The following is an 18,097-nucleotide window of genomic DNA, read 5'->3' as shown; positions in this document are numbered from 1 at the left end:
CAAATATATCAACATAAAATGTGTATTGTCCTCCAAATATGGTTTCCTCAGACTAGGTATACTAAAGGTTTCCTTTAGTTAATAGCCTTCATTAACTAGTTCCATTTCAACCATTACTATTCAAAAGAACTTAAATTTTGAAAAGGGCAATGTTACTAATTCTTTAACCTTTTAAAGTTTCAAATGACAAACAGAATATAAAAGAGTGAACTTTATAATCACTGTCCTTATTCTCACTTCATCTGAAAATGCTAAAAGATATTCAGATGAGAACTGGATCATCTTTTCCTGCCATTTATAAAGATACAGACCAAGATGACCTCATGGTTTCAACCCAACAAGAAGGAAAAACAGCTCATCAAGTCAAAGAACAGTCAGAGACAGAGACAATGCTTGTGCTATCAATTTATTTATTTAAAAAAGAGAAACAAGAAACAAAACCAAGGACAAGAGCAGAGATTTTTGCCTAAGAATTTCAGAAACAAGCAAAGAATTCAATTCCATGGTAATTACTGATGACAAACTTCTAGAGTGTCTTCTTACCTTTCACCTGTTCTACCTTATACCAAGTTCTTCAAAGGTCCTAAGATATTTGCACTAATTAATGAAACTTTTCTTTCTATAAAGAAGTAGCCCATCAGTATTGTTTTCAGCAACTCAAGCTCCAGTTTTCATTAACAATACATTTAATAAGAAAAAATAGAAGACAAGGAATAAAATTCAATACAGCAAAAATGACAAAGTCCAGACACTTCTGTTTGAAGACTCTGGTCCCTCTACATACATAAGGGAATATGGTGGTGGTTCCCAAACTTTGGTGCACACAAGAATCACCTGGGAAACTTAAAAATCCCCACGCTCAGGTCGTATCTCAAACCACTTAAATCAGAATGTCTGTGGATGAGAGAAGCAGGCATCAGTATTCTGTAAAGATCCCAAGTGATTCTAGTATGACCAAAATTCGGGAACCACTAGAAATATGGATTTTCAGTACATGTTTATTCTTAAAAGTTTTGTTTAGGTTCCTCTTGGGGCAATGAGTTCCCTTTCTCAGAAGGTGTTCAGATAAAAGACAGAACATGTGTTTGGTGAAAATATTACAGAAGGTATTCTAGACATGAAATTTTCAAGTTTTTATTTTGGCTGATTTTTTAAAATCAGTGACATCCTTTGTTCAAATAAAACCTTGCTTGAAAATGATATAAATGAAACAGATAAAAGCTGAGTTGTTCTGGGTGAATGACTCATCTTTATCGAGCACTTATTATATGCAGAGTGCTAATTTTAAGAGCTTTTTTTTAAAAACAATCTTCAGAACAACTCTATGATGTAGGTACTATTATTATCCCAACTTTATAGATAAGGAGACTGAGGCTTAGAATGGCCTAGAGTTGTAAATTAAAAAAATGATAAAGGTGAGATTTGAACCAAGGGGGTTCACTCTCACTGTGCTAAACTGCTTCTGAGATACTCTAGAATTTTAGCAGGGAATATCATTATCATATTTGCATTTAAGAAACATCCCTTCAGAAACTACAGAGTATATAGAAGACATTCAAATATTTATTGAATTGATGAGTAAACTGGAAAAGATGAGAAGGTAAATTGGGAGACCAGTTGTCCAGGCTATTACTTACAAGTGAATACTTGGTAATTATTAAAAGTGTTATTAAAAACATGGACACTGGAGAATGATAAGGGGAGAAGATTGAGAAAAGGATACACATACAGAATTACCTCAATTATGTAAGAAATAATATACATGAAAAAAGAGACTAAAATGTTAATAGTAATTATATCCCAGAACTATGGGTGACTTAGTTTCATCTAGATTTTTTTTGTGTTTACAACATTTCATATAATGAAAATATATTAACTTTTTTCTGATTATAAAAGCATTTTTTTAAAGGTCGCTACAACAGCCCAGGCAGGAAATGATGAGGGCTTGAAATAGAATAACAGCAGGGAGGACAGCTAAAAAAGGGTAGAATAGAGAGAGGGAAAATAACAAATTCAATGGCCAATAGGCTATGACAGAAGGGGGGATCAAGAATGACTCCTAGGTTTTTAACATTGGCAATTGAGCAGAAGGCCGTGACAGTCACAGAAATAGGAGGAAGAAGAACAGGTTTTTGAGAAAAGGAGATGAATTTTACTTTTATTAGGTGGAGTTTCAAGTGCCTGGTCAACATCCAGATAGAGATGTTAGTGTAGGATGAAAACAAGAGTGTAGATTCAGGGAATAAAGTTGGATTAGAAAAAAAAAAAGATTTAAAAATTCAGATACAGATGGCAATTAAAAACAGATAAAAGCATGTGGTAAGAGGATCATTAAAGAAATAACCAGGGGAAACTTTTTAAAAATTAAATAAATTATTGATAAACTTCTTACTGTTATCTGATTAAACTATACTTTTAAATTTATTTTATTTTATTATTTTTTTTAAGTTTATTTATTTTATTTATTTATTTTTGGCTGTGTTGGCTCTTTGTTGCTGCGCGCGGGCTTTCTCTAGTTGCAGTGAGCGGGGGCTAGGGGGCTACTCTTCGTTGAGGGCTCTAGGCGCGTGGGCTTCAATAGTTGTGGCTTGCGGGCTCCAGAGCTCAGGCTCAGTAGCTGTGGCGCTGGGACTGAGTTGCTCCGCAGCATGTGGGATCCTCCGGGACCAGGGCTCGAACCCTTAGTCCACTGCCTTGGCAGGCAGACTCTCAACCACTGCGCCACCAGGGAAGCCCTATACTTTTAAATTTAATACATCAATCATGATCAATTTTATAGGAAGTTATATATAAATAATTTATATATAAATTAAACTGGGGAATTCCCTGGTGGTCCACCAATTAGGACTCCACACTTCAACTGCAGGGGGCCCGGGTTCGATCCCTGGTGGGGGAACTAAGATCCCGCAAGCTGCGCAGCTTGGCCATAAATAAATAAAAATAAAAATAAAAATAAAAATAAAAATAAAAATAAATTAAACTGACTTCAGCTTCACAAAGGGGGAAAAAAATGTTTTCAATGTTCCCTGAAACTTCAGTTAATAAAATAAATAATAAGAAAGTATTTTTGTCTTTATCCCCAGTGGTTTCACGAAAGTCCTAAAAGTGGATTCTCAGTTGGCCTGAGTCCTCTGAGGCACATTTGGTTCCAGGTAAAAATTATATTCCTTGAAGTTTTATGAAATCACATAAATAACACCCAATCACATAAATTACCTTTCTCTAATGACTACTCCCTCCAGTCTTGACCAGATTCTCTTCTAATATGACCTGGTCTCTTTTCATTTTTTTTCTTTATTCCACACCGGCAATCAGAAAAGTTTAGTATACAAATAACCTAGCTACCAAATAACTTATCCAAACACTCCTTTTAAGCCCCAACTGATATTTTCAGGACCACCAAAATGTTCCACAGGTGCTTACTCTAATCCCCTATTCACTCCATCATTCCCAGTTTAAAGGTCATTAGATTGTACTTAAACATCTCCACTGAACAGAACTCAATCTGAAATAATTCCAGAAGAATCTCCAAAGATGCCTCCCTGGGCCTTCTCTCTACAGCTTTTCCCCACAGTGCCAATTAGTGTGGCTTCTCCTTCTGTTAGTGTTTGAACACTTCACAAATTGAAGCTCTCCACTGAGTTCAAGACTGGGAACTTAGGGCCACATAATTTTAAAACTGGAAAAGTCTTCTGACATCATCTAGGTCTAGCCTTCATTTTATAGATGAGGAAACTATGGTTCAGTCTATAAATGACTTGCTCAAGGCTGTAGTTAGACAATGAAAAAGCTAGAGACCCAAGTCTCTATACCCCTAGAATAGTACATTAAATGCTTTCCCAGGTAATAAACTCCAGACATTTCATTGGATCTCTAAAATCACAGTTGCATTTGATTACTAATAAATTCAGACCGAGGGTATGGGTATGAGTAAGGGAGGAGTTAAGATACTGGAGACCCACTGCTTCCAACCACTTGTTGCTGGAAGTATATCCTAGTATGACAATGAAAGAGTCAAATTCATCTTGTTAAGAATAAGGTACTATTATCTAGACTTTAGGTAATGTTAATGATTCAATTTATTTTATATTTATACTCCATTATCTCCAGAAAAGACTTGAGATAGCTTACATAATTAAGCCCCAAATAAGACAGAACTACAATGATTCAATTAAATAACCAAGTGGTAATTCTCCAAAAATGAGTGCTAAATTAGGTTTTTAAATCCTTAAGAGTACGAGTACAAGGATAGGGAAGGAAGACAGTGGAGAAAAAAAAGTCAGTACTATTTGTCACTTCAAGAGATGGCATTAATATACTCAGAATTCCTGAAGTCTATTTAGAAGTGATATTTAAAGGTCAGCAGGAAACATGGAAATAATTAGTGATGCTTCTGTACTGACACTGAAAACATGCTGCAGAAAAATTCTTAATTTGTAAAGATGATATATAATCTTGTAAATTAACAACTAAGTATCAGCCCTGATATACCAAAGTAAAGAATGTAAGAAGACAGAAGGATTTCAGGAAAATAAAGTATACTGAAACACTTTCTTAACAGATGTGCCAAAAATAAAGCTCACATAAACATTTCATAGAAAAGTCATGAGCCCTTTGGGATCTGAATGGAAAGTGCCTAACAAGGTTGAGAATTTCTCACAACTGAGAAAGACTAACAAATTTTCTTCCAGGCCCTGTTCTGGGAAAGAGTAGTGTCTAAAGGAATGATATATCAGTTATTCAACATTTCAATTTTTCTCCCAAGTAATGCCATGCAATTCCATGCCTTGAAAAGAAAAACTGTTACCTGAGCACCACTACAATTGGACTTTCACTTCCAGTTATGACCATTAACCCCTTCCAGATCATTAGTGCCGAGGAGACAATCATTCCAAAATTTAGGACTTGATAATAGAGCTGTAAGAACAAGAGAATAGATCAGATCCATAATTATCCTCGCCTAGGAAAGCACTGAGTAATATCAATTTTAAAGTTTTAAGTAGTACTATTAGGGCACCTGAAGTTCTAAGAAACTCTTTAAAATACTGTAATAATTACACCATCAGCATCCCAGAACATCCCCACCCACTCAAAGAACCCTGCCGTTTTGTTTGCTAAAACACATTACATTTATATAACATTATTTTCAGAACTTTTCACATAAATTATTTCATTTGGGCTTCACGACCATTCAGCTTAAATTCAATCACATACATGACACATACCAGCCAACAGCAACATACCTCTGCTTCTAAACTCTAATACTTACTTTTCTACAATACTTATCCCTTGATAATTATGGGCTATTCAATGACATTTAACTTGACCCCTCATTTTACAGTTGATGAAACTTAGTCTCAGAAAGGAAATGACTTATCAAAGTCATACAGCTTGTCAGTCACATCGTTAGGACTTGAAGGCCAGCCTTATGTCCTACAAAACTTACACTGCTCAACAAATTGTAAAATTCTATGACTTAAACAAGCAAATATAATACTAGAAAGGTATTTCAAGTGAGGGAAATATATGAGCTAATTGTGTTGTACTAATGCTGGATAATGAATAAAAGTAGAGAGGATGACTGGACACCATGGCAGATAGTTCAGGGGAGGAAAAGATGGTGCTGGAGAGCAGTGACAGAAATCTGAAAAAGCATATTAAGCTCAGATTATGAAGACCCTTGAATGTATGACCGAAAATGTGAACTTAAAAAGACAGTCATAAAGTGAAAAAATAAAAGTTTCAAAATATGTCCAATGTAAGTTCACTTTTGTCATTTTAAAAAATATATGTGCTGGGACTTCCCTGGCAGTCCAGTGATTAAGACTCCATGCTTCCACTGCAGGGGGCACAGGTCACGGGTTCAATCCCTGGTCGGGGACTAAGATCCCGCATGCCGTGTGGTGCGGCAAAAAAAAAAAAAAAAAAAAGTTTATATATATTTTTATATATATATATGCACACACACACATATATATGAGCATATGGGCATTCTATAAGACAACTGTTACAGTCTTCAAAAATTCAATGTCATGAAAATAAAGGTGGGGGACTGGAATAAAGAGACATAATAACCAAATGTAACGCATAAACTCTGGTTAGATCTTGGTTCAAAAGAACAAAATGCATATAAGAAAAAACCCTAACTATAAAAGACATTTTGGGGTCAATTGGGGAAACTCAAGTTATGACTTAAATGATACTAGGGAATTAGTGCTAATTTTCTTACATATGATAATGGTATTGTGGTATGTAGGACACTGTCACTCGTAAGAGATGCATGCTTAGCAGTAATTAGTAGTAGTAGTTAGGGGTGAACTGTCATATCTGCAATTTGTTTCAAAGGATTCATAAAAAATTATATATATATATATATATATATATATATATATATATACACACACACACACACACATACACATAAGTACATACAGAGCAAATATGGAAAAATGTTAAAAACTGTTAAACCTGTGATAGCTTACAGATGTTTGCTGTACTATCCTTTCAAGCTTTCTTTTTTTTTTAGTTTTATTGAGGTATAACTGACAAAATTGTTAAGATATTTAAAGAGTACAATGTGATGATTTGATATACCTTGTGAAAGAATTCCCCCAAGTTAATTAACACATTCATCACCTCATGTATTTACCTTTTTTTTTTTTTCTTGGGGATGGGGGTGATACCTTTCAATTTTTCTTATTTTTTAAAGTATAGACAAAACTGGAAGAAAATAAACTGGTTACACCTGGGGTAACAATACCAGGCAATTTTGTTTATCCACATTTTCTTCTTTTCTCCTTTTTAATTTTTATTTTTATCAAAAGATTACATACACATAGAGTCAACAGATATATATAATTATAAAACAAACCCCTGCATATCCTGGCCATGGCAGGCCACCCCCAGCAATCATTTTCATCTCTTTTAGCTATTTTACCCTCATCCTTCTAAAAATTAATTGCTTCTCTTTTCATAAATTTGGAACATCATCTATAAACTATTTATTATGATGAGGATTTTAGCTCTCTTATACCATTTTCTATTTTTTCCCCTGCAATTAACCTGTTTTTCCTGCATACTCTAAAAAAAGGTTTCAGGTTGCATATTATTATAAACGTATAGTTAATCTCTGGATGCACACACAAGAAACTGGGGACAATGGCTGCCTTTGGAAAGAGGAACTGGAACTCAAGGTGGAAGGAAAATTCTTTCCAATATATATGCGTCATGTTTTCTAAGTTCTTACTAAATTCAAGTATCACCTATTCAAAAATAAGTTGTTTAGGTTTTTTTTCTTAAGTCCACGTTAATGGCCAGAACATATTTCCAATGAAGTATGACATACTCTATCAACATAACATCATGCACAAAGGAAGAAAGAAAATACGGACGTTTTCTTACGGACACTTAGAAATACCTGTTCTTTGAGTAATATAGTAATATGAGTATACAGATGTGATTTGAAACCTAGTTTGACACTCCCATTTATGGTGAGAAAACTGAGGCACAGAGAAGCTAAGTGATGCACTCATGGCTGCACAGCTCTTGGCAGGCAGAGGAGCAACTAAAACTTAGGTCTCCTAAATTCCATCTCAAGATGGTAGCTTTTTTGTTTTTTTTAATAGATCTTTATTGGAGTATAATTGCTTCACAATACTGTTAGTTTCCGTTGCACAACAAAGCAAATCAGCCATATGCATACACATGTCTCCATATCCCCTCCCTCTTGAGCCTCTCTCTCATCCTCCCTATCCCACCCCTCTAGGTCATCGCAAAGCACCAAGCCGATTTCCCTGTGCTATGCTGCTTCCCACCAGCCAACTATTTTACATTCTGTAGTGTATATATGTCGATGCTACTCTCACTTCACGCCAGCTTCACCCTCCCACCCCATGTCCTCCAGTCCATTTTCTATGTCTACCTCTTTATTCCTGCCCTGCAACTAGGTTCATCAGTACCCTTTTTTTTTAAAGATTCCATATATATTTGTTAGCATATGGTATTTCTTTTTCTCTTTCTGACTTACTTCACTCCGTATGACAGACTCTAGGTCCATCCACCTGACTACAAATAACTCAATAACTCTTTTTATGGCTGAGTAATATTCCATTGTATATATGTGCAACATCTTTATCCATTCATCTGTCAATGGACATTTATGTTGCTTCCATGTCCTGGCTATTGTAAATAGTGCTGCAATGAACATTGTGGTACGTATCTTTTTCTGAATTATGGTTTTCTCAGGGTATATGCCCAGTAGTGGGATTGCTGGGTCATATGGTAGTTCTATTTTTAGTTTTTTAAGGAAACTCCATACTGTTTTTCATAGTGGTTGTATCAATTTACATCACCACCAACAGTGCAAGAGGGTTCCCTTTTCACCACACCCTTTCCATCATTTATTGTTTGTAGATTTTTTGATAATGGCCATTCTGACCGGCGTGAGGTGATACCTCACTGTAGTTTTGATTTGCACTTCTCTAATAATTAGTGATGTTGAGCATCTTTTCATGTGCCTCTTGTTCATCTGTATGTCTTCCTTGGTGAACTGTCTACTGAGGTCTTCTGCCCATTTTTTAACTGGACAGTTTTTTTGATATTGTGTTCCATGAGCTGTTTGTGTATTTTGGAGATTAATCCTTAGTCTGTTGTTTCATTTGCAAATATTTTCTCCCATTCTGAGGGTTGTCTTTTTTGTCTTGTTTATGGTTTCCTTTGCTGAGAAAAAGCTTATAAGTTTAATTAAGTCCCATTTGTTTATTTTTGATTTTATTTCCATTACTCTAGGAGGTGGGTCAAAAAAGATCTTGCTGTGGTTTATGTCAAAGAGTGTTTTTCCTATGTTTTCCTCTAAGAGTTTTATAGTGCCTGGTCTTACATTTAAGTCTTTAATCCATTTGGAGTTTATTTTTGTGTATGGTGTTAGGGAGTGTTCTAATTTCATTCTTTTACATGCAGCTGTCCAGTTTTCCCAGCACCACTTACTGAAGAGGCTATCTTTTCTCCACTGTATGTTTTTGCCTCTTTTGTCGTAAATTAGGTGCCCATATGTGCACGGGTTTATCTGGGCATTCTGTCTTGTACCACTGATCTATATTTGTTTTTGTGCCAGTACCATACTGCCTTGATTACTGTAGCTTTGTGGTATAGTTTGAAGTCGGGGAGCCTGATTCCTGCAACTGCATCTTTCTTTCTCAAGAATGCTTTGGCTATTCAGGGTCTTTTGTGTTTCCATACGAATTGTAAAATTTTTTGTTCTAATTCTGTGAAGAATGCCATTGGTAGTTTGATAGGGATTGCACTGAATCTGTAGATTGCCTTGGGTAGTATGGTCATTTTCACAATATTGATTCTTCCAATCCACGAACATGGTCTATTTCTCCATCTGTTTATGTCATCTTTGATTTCTTTCATCAGTGTCTTATACTTTTCTAAGTACAAGTCTTTCGCCTTCTTAGGCAGGTTTATTCCCTAGGTATTTTATTCTTTTTGTTGCAATGGTAAATGGGAGTGTTTCCTTAATTTCTCTTTCTGATTTTTCGTTGTTGGTGTATAGGAATGCAAGAGATTTCTGTGCATGAATTTTGTATCCTGCAACCTTACCAAATTCACTGATTAGCTCTAGGAGTTTTCTGGTGGCATCTTTAGGATTTTCTATGTATAATGTCATGTCATCAGCAAACAGAGACAGTTTTACTTCTTCTTTTCCAGTTTGTATTCCTTTTATTTCTTTTTCTTCTCTGATTGCTGTGGCTAAGACTTACAAAACTATGTTGAATAAGAGTGGTGAGAGTGGACATCCTTGAATTGTTCTTGATCTTAGTGGAAATGCTTTCAGTTTTTCACCATTGAGTATGATGCTTGCTGTGGGTTTGTCATATATGGCCTTTATTATGTTGAGGTAGGTTCCCTCTATGCCCACTTTCTGGAGAGTTTTTATCATAAATGGGTGTTGAATTTTGTCAAAAGGTTTTCCTGCATCTATTGAGATGATCATATGGTTTTTATCCTTCAGTTCGTTAATGTGGTGTATCACACTGATTGATTTGCATATATTGAAGAATCCTTGCATCCCTGGGATAAATCCCACTTGATCATGGTGTATGACCCTTTTAACGTGCTGTTGGGTTCTGTTTGCTAGTATTTTGTTCAGGATTTTTGCATCTATGTTCATCAGTGATAGTGGTCTATAATTTTCTTTTTTTGTGATATCTTATTCTGGTTTTGGTATCAGGGTGATGGTGGCTTCGTAGAATGAATTTGGGAGTGTTTCTCCCTGTGCAATTTTTTGGAACAGTTTGAGAAGTACCAGTGTTAGGTCTTCTCTAAATGTTTGATAGAATTCGCCTGTGAAGCCATCTGGTCCTGCACTTTTGTTTGTTGGAAGATTTTAAATTACGGTTTCTATTTCATTACTTGTGATAGGTCTGTTTATATTTTCTAATTCTTCCTGGTTCAGTCTTGGAAAGTTGTACCTTTCCAAGAATTTGTCCATTTCTTCGTGATTGTGCATTTTATTGGCATATAGTTGTTTGTAGTAGTCTCTTATAATCCTTTGTATTTCTGTAGTGTCAGTTGTTATTTCTCCTTTTTCATTTCTAATTTTATTGATTTGTGTCCTCTCCCTTTTTTTCTAGATGAGTCTAAGGGTTTATCAATTTTGTTTATCTTCTCAAAGAACCAGCTTTTAGTTTTATTGATCTTTGCTATTGTTTTCTTCGTTTCTATTTCATTTATTTCTGCTCTGATCTTTATGATTTCTTTCCTTCTATTGACTTTGGGTTTTCCACGTTCTTCTTTCCCTAGTTGTTTTAAGTGTAGGGTTTATTTGAGATATTTCTTATTTCTTGAGGTGAGGTTGTATTGCTATAAACTTCCCTTAGAACTCCTTTTGCTGTGTCCCACAGGTTTTGGGTCGTTGTATTTTCATTGTCATTTGTTTCTATGTATTTTTTTATTTCTTCTTTGATTTCTTCAGCGATCTCTTGGCTATTTAGTAGCACACTGTTTAGCCTCCATGTATTTGTGTTTTTTACAGTTTTTTTCCTGTAATTGATTTCCAACCTCATAGTGTTGTGGTCAGAAAAGATGCTTGATACTATTTCAATTTTCTTAAATTTACTGAGGCTTGATTTGTGACCCAAGATGTGATCTATCCTGGAGAATGTTCCATGTACACTTGAAAAGAAAGTGTATTCTGCCATTTTTGGGTGGAATGTCCTATAAATATCAATTAAATCTATCTGGTCTATTGTGTCATTTAAAGCTTCTGTTTCCTTATTTATTTTCTGTTTGGATGATCTGTCCATTGGTGTAACTGGGGTGTTAAAGTCCCCTACTATTATTGTGTTACTGTCGATTTCTCCTTTGATGGTTGTTAGCATTTGCCTTATGTATTGAGGTGCTCCTATGTTGGGTGCATAAACATTTATGATTGTTATATCTTCTTCTTGGATTGATCCTTTGATCATTATGTACTATCCCTCCTTATCTCTTGTAACAGTCTTTATTTTAAAGTCTATTTTATCTGATATGAGTATTGCTACTCCAGCTTTCTTTTGATTTCCATTTGCATGGAATACCTTTTTCCATCCCCTCACTTTCAGTCTGTATGTGTCCCTAGGTCTGAAGTGGGTCTCTTGCAGACAGCATATATATGGGTCTTGTTTTCGTATCCATTCAGCCAGTCTGTGTCTTTTGGTTGGGGCATTTAATCCATTTGCATTCAATGTTATTATCAATATGAATGTTCCCATTACCATTTTCTTAATTGTTCTCGGGTTGTTTTTGTGGGTCTTTTTCTTGTCTTGCGTTTCCCGCTTAGAGAAGTTTCTTCAGCATTTTTTGCAAAGCTGGTTTGGTGGTGCTGAATTCTCTTAGCTTCTACTTGTCTGAAAAGCTTTTGACTCCTCCATCGAATCTGAATGACATCCTTGCTGGGTAGAGTAATCTTCGTTGTAGGTTTTTCTCTTTCATCAGTTTAAGTATATCCTGCCACTCCCTTCTTTTTTTTTTTCAACTTTTATTTATTTACTTATTTTTGAAATTTATCTATTATTTTATACAGCAGGTTATTATTAGTTATCCATTTTATACATATTAGTGTATCTATGTCAATCTCAATCTCCCAATTCATCACACCACCACCACCCCCCACCACTTTCCCCCCTTGGTGTCCATAGTTTTTTCTCTACATCTGTGTCTCAATTTCTGCCCTAAAACCGGTTCATCTGTACCATTTTTCTAGGTTCCACATATATGTGTTAATATACGATATCTGTTTTTCTCTTTCTGACTTACTTCACTCTGTATGACAGTCTCTAGATCCATCCACGTCTCTACAAATGACCCAATTTCGTTCCTTTTTATGGCTGAGTAGTATTCCACTGTATATATGTGCCATATCTTCTTTATCCATTTATCTGCCAATGGGCATTTAGGTTGCTTCCATGTCCTGGCTATTGCAAATAGTGCTGCAGTAAACACTGGGGTGCATGTGTCTTTTTGAATTATGGTTTTCTCTGGGTATATGCCCAGTAGTGGGATTGCTGGATCGTATGGTAACTCTATTTTTAGTTTTTTAAGGAACCTCCATACTGTTCTCCATCGTGGCTGTATCAATTTACATTCCCACCAACAGTGCAAGAGGGTTCCCTTTTCTCCACACTCTCTCCAGCATTTGTTGTTTGTAGATTTTCTGATGATGCCCATTCTAACTGGTGTGAGGTGATACCTCATTGTAGTTTTGATTTGCATTTCTCTAATAATTAGTGATGTGGAGCAGCTTTTCATGTGCTTCTTGGCCATCTGTATGTCTTCTTTGGAGAAATGTCTATTTAGGTTTTCTGCCCATTTTTGGATTGGGTTTTTCTTTTTTTTAATATTGAGCTGCATGAGCTGTTTATATATTTTGGCGATTAATCCTTTGTCTGTTGATTCGTTTGCAAATATTTTCTCCCATTCTGAGGGTTGTCTTTTCGTCTTGTTTGCAGTTTCCTTTGCTGTGGAAAAGCTTTTAAGTTTCATTAGGTCCCATTTGTTTATTTTTGTTTTTATTTCCATTACTCTAGGAGGTGAGTCAAAAAAGATCATGCTGTGATTTATGTCAAAGAGTGTTCTTCCTATGTTTTCCTCTAAGAGTTTTATAGTGTCCGGTCTTACATTTAGGTCTCTAATCCATTTTGAATTTATTTTTTGTATGGTGTTAGGGAGTGTCCTAATTTCTTTTACATGTAGCTGTCCAGTTTTCCCAGCACCACTTATTGAAGAGACTGTCTTTTCTCCATTGTATATCATTGCCTCCTTTGTCATAGATTAGTTGACCATAGGTGGGTGGGTTTATCCCTGGGCTTTCTATCCTGTTCCATTAATCTATATTTCTGTTTTTGTGCCAGTATCATATGTCTTGATTACTGTAGCTTTGTAGTATAGTCTGAAGTCAGGGAGTCTGATTCCTCCAGCTCCTTTTTTCCCCCTCAAGACCACTTTGGCTATTCGAGGTCTTTTGCGTCTCCAGACAAATTTTAAGATTTTTTGTTCTAGTTCTGTAAAAAATGCCATTGGTAATTTGGTAGGGACTGCACTGAATCAGTAAATTGCATTGGGTAGTACAGTCATTTTCACAATATTGATTCTTCCAATCCAAGAACATGGCATACCTCTCCTTCTGTTTGTATCATCTTTAATTTCTTTCATCAGTGTCTTATACTTTTCTGCATACAGGTGTTTTGTCTCCCTAGGTAGGTTTATTCCTAGGTATTTTATTCTTTTTGTTGAAATGGTAAATGGGAGTGTTTCCTTAATTTCTCTTTCAGATTTTTCATCATTAGTGTATAGGAATGCAAGAGATTTCTGTGCATTAATTTTGTATCCTGCAACTTTACCAAATTCATTGATTAGCTCTAGTAGTTTTCTGGTGGCATCTTTAGGATTCTCTATGTGTAGTATCATGTCATCTGTAAACAGTGACAGGTTTTTTTCTTTTCCGATTTGTATTCCTTTTATTTCTTTTTCTTCTCTGATTGCCATGGCTAGGACTTCCAAAACTATGTTGAATAATAGTGGTGAGAGTGGACATCCTTGTCTTGTTCCTGATCTTAAGAGGAAATGCTTTCAGTTTTTCACCATTGAGGATGACGTTTGCTGTGGGTTTGTCATATATGGCCTTTATTAGGTTGAGGTAGGTTCCCTCTATGCCCACTTTCTGGAGAGTTTTTATCATAAATGGGTGTTGAATTTTGTCAAAAGGTTTTTCTGCATCTATCGAGATGATCATATGGTTTTTATTCTTCAATGTGTTAATATGGTGTATCACACTGATTGATTTGCGTATATTGAAGAATCCTTGCATCCCTGGGATAAATCCCATTTGATCATGGTGTATGATCCTTTTAATGTGTTGCTGGATTCTGTTTGCTGGTATTTTGTTGAGGATTTTTGCATCTATATTCATCAGTGATATTGGTCTGTAATTTTCTTTTTTTGTAGTATCTTTGTCTGGTTTTGGTATCAGGGTGATGGTGGTCTCATAGAATGAGTTTGGGAGTGTCCCTTCCTCTGCAATTTTTTGGAAGAGTTTGAGAAGAATGGGTGTTAGCTCTTCTCTAAATGTTTGATAGAATTCACCTGTGAAACCATCTGGTCCTGGACTTTTATTTGCTGGAAGATTTTTAATCACAATTTCAATTTCATTACTTGTGACTGGTCTGTTCATATTTTCTATTTCTTCCTGGTTCAGTCTTGGAAGGTTAAACCTTTCTAAGAATTTGTCCATTTCTTCCAGGTTGTCCATTTTTTTGGCATAGAGTTGCTTGTAGTAGCATCTCAGGACGCTTTGTATTGCTGTGGTGTCTCTTGTAACGTCTCCTTTTTCATTTCTAATTTTATTGATTTGTGTCCTCTCCCTCTTTTTCTTGATGAATCTGGCTAATGGTCTGTCAATTTTGTTTATCTTCTCAAAGAACCAGCTTTTAGTTTTATTGATCTTTGCTATTGTTTTCTGTTTCTATTTCATTTATTTCTGCTCTGATCTTTATGATTTATTTCCTTCTGCCAACTTTGGGTTTTGTTTGTTCTTCTTTCTCTAGTTCCTTTAGGTGTAAGGTTAGATTGTTTACTTGAGATATTTCTTGTTCCTTGCGGTAGGCTTGTATAGCTATAAACTTTCCTCTTAGAACTGCTTTTGCTGCATCCCATAGGTTTTGGATCACCGTGTTCTCATTGTCATTTGTCTCTAGGTATTTTTTTATTTCCTCTTTGATTTCTTCAGTGATCTCTTGGTTATTGAGTAATGTATTGTTTAGCCTCCATGTGTTTGTCTTTTTTACGTTTTTTTCCCTGTAATTGATTTCTAATCTCATAGCATTGTGGCCAGAAAAAATGCTTGATATAATTTCAATTTTCTTAAATTTACTGAGGCTTGATTTGTGACCCAAGATGTGATGTAGCCTGGAGAGTGTTCCATGCGCACTTGAGAAGAAAGTGTAATCTGCTGTTTTTGGATGGAATGTCCTATAAATATCAATTAAATCTATCTGGTCTATTGTGTCATTTAAAGCTTGTGTTTCCTTATTAATTTTTTGTTTGGATGATCTGCCCATTGGTGTAAGTGAGATGCTAAAGTCTCCCACCATTATTGTGTTGCTGTCGATTTCCTCTTTTATAGCTGTTAGCAGTTGCCTTAGGTATTGAGGTGCTCCTATGTTGGGTGCATATATATTTATAATTGTTACATCTTCTTCTTGGATTGATCCCTTGATCATTATGTAGTGTCCTTCCTTGTCTCTTGTAACATTCTCTATTTTAAAGTCTATTTTATCTGATATGAGTATTGCTACTCCAGCTTTCTTTTAATTTCAATTTGTATGGAATACCTTTTTCCATCCCCTCACTTTCAGTCTGTATGTGTCCCTAGGTCTGAAGTGGGTCTCTTGTAGACAGCACATATATGGGTCTTGTTTTTGTATCCATTCAGCAAGCCTGTGTCTTTTGGTTGGAGCATTTAATCCATTCACGTTTGAGGTAATTATCGATATGTGTGTTCCTATGACCATTTTCTTAATTGTTTTGGGTTTGTTTTTGTTTTTGTAGGTCCTTTTCTTCTCTTGTGTTTCCCACTTAGAGAAGTTCCTTTAGCATTTGTTGTAGAGCTGGTTTGGTGGTGTTGATTTCTCTTAGCTTTTGCTTGTCTGTAAAGCTTTTGATTTCTCCATCGAATCTGAATGAGATCCTTGCCGGGTAGAGTAATCTTGGTTGTAGGTTCTTCCCTTTCATCACTTTAAGTATATCATGCCACTCCCTTCTGGCTTGTAGAGTTTCTGCTGAGAAATCAGCTGTTAACCTTATGGGAGTTCCCTTGTATGTTATTTGTCGTTTTTCCCTTGCTGCTTTCAATAATTTTTCTTTGTCTTTAATTTTTGCCAATTTGATTACTATGTGTCTCACGTGTTTCTCCTTGGGTTTATCCTGCCTGAGACTCTCTGCGCTTCCTGGACTTAGGTGGCTATTTCCTTTCCCATGTTAGAGAAGTTTTCGACTATAATCTCTTCAAATATTTTCACAGATCCTTTCTCTCTCTCTCCTCCTTCTGGGACCACTATAACGCGAATGTTGTTGCATTTAATGTTGTCCCAGAGGTCTCTTAGGCTGTCTTTATTTCTTTTCATTCTTTTTTCTTCATTCTGTTCCCCACCATTCTGTCCTCCAGGTCACTTATCCGCTCTTCTGCCTCAGTTATTCTGCTTTTGATTCCTTCTAATGTATTTTTCATTTGTTATTGTGTTGTTCATCTCTGTTTATTTGTTCTTTAATTATTCAATGTCTTTGTTAAACATTTCTTGCATCTTCTCGATCTTTGCCTCCATTCTTTTCCCAAGGTCCTGGATCATCTTCAGTATCATTATTCTGAATTCTTTTTCTGGAAGGTTGCCTATCTCCACTTCAGTTAGTTGTTTTTCTGGGGTTTTATCTTGTTTCTTTATCTGATACATAGCCCTCTGCCTTTTCATCTTGTCCATCTTTTTATGAATGTGGTTTTTGTTCCACAGGCTGCAGGAATGTAGTTCTTGCTTCTGCTGTCTGCCCTCTCCTGCCACTCCCTTCTGGTCTGCAGAGTTTCCGCTGAAAAATCAGCTGTTAACCTTATGGGGTTTCCCTTGTATGTTATTTGTTGCTTTTCCCTTGCTGCTTTTAATATTTTTTCTTTGATTTAATTTTTGTTAGTTTGATTAATATGTGTCTTGGTGTGTTTTTCCTAGGGTTTATACTCTATGGGACTCTCTGTGCTTCCTGGACTTGGGTGACTATTTCCTTTCCCATGTTAGGGAAGTTTTCAACAATAATCTCTTCAAATATTTTCTCAGACCCTTTCTTTTTCTCTTCTTCTTCTGGGACCCCTATAATTCGAATGTTGGTGCGTTTAGTGTTGTCCCAGAGGTCTCTGAGCTTGTCTTCAATTCTTTTCATTCTTTTTTTCTTTATTCTGCTCCTCTGCAGTTATTTCCACCACTTTGTCTTCCAGCTCACTTATTCGTTCTTCTGCCTCAGTTATTCTGTTATTGATTCCTTCTAGTGTATTCTTCATTTCAGTTATTGTGTTGTTCATCTTGGTTTGTTTGTCCTTTAGTTCGTCTAGATCTTTGTTAAACATTTCTTGTATTTCCTCAGTCCATGCCTCCATTCTATTTCCGAGATTCCGGATCATCTTTACTGTCATTACTCTGAATTCTTTTTCAGGTGGATTGCCTATTTCCTCTTCATTTATTTGGTCCTGTAGGTTTTTACCTTGTTCCTTCATCTGTGACATATTTTTTTCCGGCTCATTTTTTTTTTTTTTAATTTTTTGTGAGTGGGATTGTGTTCCTGTCTTACTTGTTGTTTGGCCTGAGGCTTCCAACACTGGGGTTTGTAGGCTATTGGGTAGAGCTGGGTCTTGGTGCTGAGATGAGGAACTCCGTGAGACCGCACTCTGATGAATATTCCCTGGAGTCTGAGGTTCTCTTGTTAGTCCAGTGGTTCAGACTCAGAGTCCCACTGCAGGAGCTTCAGCCGGACCCTGGGCTCATGAACCAAGATCCCGCAAGCCGCCTGAGGTGTAGAA

General features: G+C 36.0%; 1 protein-coding gene across 10 annotated transcripts in view; it reads right to left on the bottom strand.

Annotated features, from left to right (window-relative positions):
* The window catches only part of SEC11A (SEC11 homolog A, signal peptidase complex subunit), a 70,078-nt gene that overhangs the window by 16,933 nt on the left and 35,048 nt on the right, over positions 1–18,097 (bottom strand). For 9 of the 10 annotated variants that reach the window (XM_059912399.1, XM_059912402.1, XM_059912394.1 and 6 more), the window contains one exon: positions 4,808–4,917. In XM_059912399.1, the coding sequence (XP_059768382.1) occupies positions 4,808–4,890 (83 nt within the window). In that variant the 5' untranslated portion in view covers positions 4,891–4,917. Of the gene's footprint in view, positions 1–4,807; positions 4,918–17,868; positions 18,085–18,097 lie in introns of all 10 variants that reach the window. The other variant, XM_059912398.1, reaches the window with a different exon arrangement.

This window comes from Balaenoptera ricei, chromosome 2 (genome assembly GCF_028023285.1).
Source record: "Balaenoptera ricei isolate mBalRic1 chromosome 2, mBalRic1.hap2, whole genome shotgun sequence".
NCBI lineage: Eukaryota > Metazoa > Chordata > Mammalia > Artiodactyla > Balaenopteridae > Balaenoptera > Balaenoptera ricei.
Note: the sequence above shows the minus strand (reverse complement) of the source record. Positions and strands in the feature narration are given on the sequence as shown.